General features: G+C 34.3%; 1 protein-coding gene across 2 annotated transcripts; it reads right to left on the bottom strand.

Annotated features, from left to right (window-relative positions):
- Nucleotides 1-269: 269 nt before the first annotated feature.
- On the bottom strand, nt 270-1,229 carry LOC115624226. Of its 2 annotated transcripts, XM_030518841.1 has the most exons (4): nt 1,180-1,208; nt 809-1,015; nt 644-751; nt 270-586 (listed from the first exon to the last, which is right to left on the bottom strand). In XM_030518841.1, the coding sequence occupies exons 2-4, from the start codon at nt 992-994 to the stop codon at nt 380-382; spliced, it is 501 nt and encodes a 166-aa protein (XP_030374701.1). In that variant the 5' UTR covers nt 995-1,015; nt 1,180-1,208; the 3' UTR covers nt 270-379. The 2 variants fall into 2 exon arrangements, with proteins under 2 accessions (XP_030374701.1, XP_030374700.1); XM_030518840.1 differs by having other exon boundaries at nt 809-1,229.
- Between the last annotated feature and the right edge of the window lie 693 nt (nt 1,230-1,922).

Below are 1,922 nucleotides of genomic sequence, written 5' to 3'. Positions count from 1 at the left end.
ACATACAATACACTGAATAAATAAAAGAAACAAAGCCGACTGGGATATTGCAGTAGACATCAGCCCTGGCCGTCAATACAAGACATGGTAACGAAATGCATTTCTGCCAGCTTATGCAAAGGGATTCGAAGCAGGCGGATACACATGTATATCGTATATGTGCATAGATTACGGTTAGGTATTTATGTAAGAAATCCCATTATATTTTACGACACTTGGACAGTGGCCACGAATCGAATACTTGGCTCGTATATAATATAACTAAAAGGTTCTATGAATGTATTACATTTGATTTATTCAATTGTTTTCCTTTCTTTTTCAAGCTTTGCAATTTTATGTTAACATGTTTTCCATTTTTATTAGATTTTTATGCAATAGGTTACTTGCACGTCATTCTGGGGATTTCAGTCAAAATATTCATACAGTGCGCAATCAATATTGCTTGACTCCGCGATGGATATATTTTGCCCAAGAATTCCAATAGGTCAGGCGATTTGAGCACAACATTTCGATAGCGATCGAAAGTTATGGACCCACCGCCTTCGCTATACTTATCAAACTTCTTCAGCAAAATTTCCACCATATCCTTCAAATAAATCTCTTTGTTGATAAAAATGTTAAAATAAAGCGCTCCTTTACTTACCGAACGCATTGCGGTCAGTTCATCTTCTTCGCCCTCGGTGAAGAAATTTTCAACAGCAGCTGCCAAGACTGCACCGCTCAAGATTCCTTCACTGCGGGTGTCGTACACCTGAAAAAAGAAAACAGTAATAGCAATAGCTCAGCCATTTAAAACAAATAACCATACCTTAAAGGCAAACGCCAATCGCTCTTCCAAATCGTGACCGAAGATAATTGTCAGATATTTCACAAAAGCCGTCGGTTTTATGAATTGCTTTCCCTCGCCAACCAAATATGCCACACGATGAACGATTCGCATGTCATAGTTCTCGGAGAACAACAAAAAGAAGCTGATGAACTGAAGTCGGGTCATATAACGCGCCCTCGCACCATTCTGTCGCACAAATTTATAATAGACTATCAAAATACTTGACAACTCCAGATGGCTAAATTTTGTAATACTCTCCAGCTCATTTATGGTGGCATTATAGAGCGTTGCGAAACGCGCATTAGCACGCGCACTCATAAACTTATCAATTCCCATTCTAAATTACTCACTTTCTTCTAAAATGCAAATTTAAAATCGCCAAATTGCAATTAAAATACTATATAAAATAAATAAACGCAAAAATTGAAATATTTCGATAAAATAATTAATTATAAAATTTAACAAAACTGACAATAATTGAAAAGACAACCAAACTACATTTTTGAATTTACATTAAAGAGCTTTTAGCTTAAACTTTTCAGTCTAAATCAGAACCACCAATGAACAAGTAGTTCAAAGTTTTAGCAAGTAGTCATATATATATACTACATACATTAGCAAAGTTTATGCCCCGAAAATTCCCTATGGAATTAATTTTTGGATATGGTGACCAAATTCTCAGTAAAATGGTATTAGCTCACTATCTAGCAGTTCTGTATACTTTTATGCGTTTATTTTCTTGCCAAAAATCATATTTCGGAAGTGCCTTTTAAGCTAAAGGCAGCTAGTAGCAGGTCTGCCTGGGTTTTTTTTATATCCGTCCAATATTTATGGTAGCCATCAGGGCCGTCAGTTTTATTTTCGTCAATAAAAATAACGTCCTCCAGTTCTTAAGTTAATTAATATAGTACGTAGCCATATGTGATACTTAAACATACAAATATACAAAAAAAAAAAAGAAAAAAAAATTGGATATTGAATTCATTTAACATGAAGAAAAGAGTGATTAATTCCAGCAAAAAAGAAATCAATTTATGTATAAATCATATGAAGGCACTTTATTGAAATATTAAAAGTAATATAAAAAGGTGAT

This window comes from Scaptodrosophila lebanonensis, unplaced genomic scaffold (assembly GCF_003285725.1).
Source record: "Scaptodrosophila lebanonensis strain 11010-0011.00,11010-0021.00 unplaced genomic scaffold, SlebRS2 tig00000053-arrow-pilon, whole genome shotgun sequence".
In the NCBI taxonomy this organism is placed as follows: Eukaryota; Metazoa; Arthropoda; class Insecta; order Diptera; family Drosophilidae; genus Scaptodrosophila; species Scaptodrosophila lebanonensis.
The sequence above is the reverse complement of the archived record's forward strand: the minus strand, read 5'-3'. Positions and strand labels throughout refer to the sequence as shown.

Coding starts and splice junctions, on each gene's coding strand:
- LOC115624226 (XM_030518840.1), bottom strand. CDS start 1,165: ATGGGAATTGATAAGTTTATGAGTGCGCGTGCTAATGCGCGTTTCGCA. Junction 752..808: donor GATTGGCGTTTGCCTTTAAG/GTATGGTTATTT, acceptor TTCTTTTTTCAG/GTGTACGACACCCGCAGTGA. Junction 587..643: donor AACTGACCGCAATGCGTTCG/GTAAGTAAAGGA, acceptor ATTTATTTGAAG/GATATGGTGGAAATTTTGCT.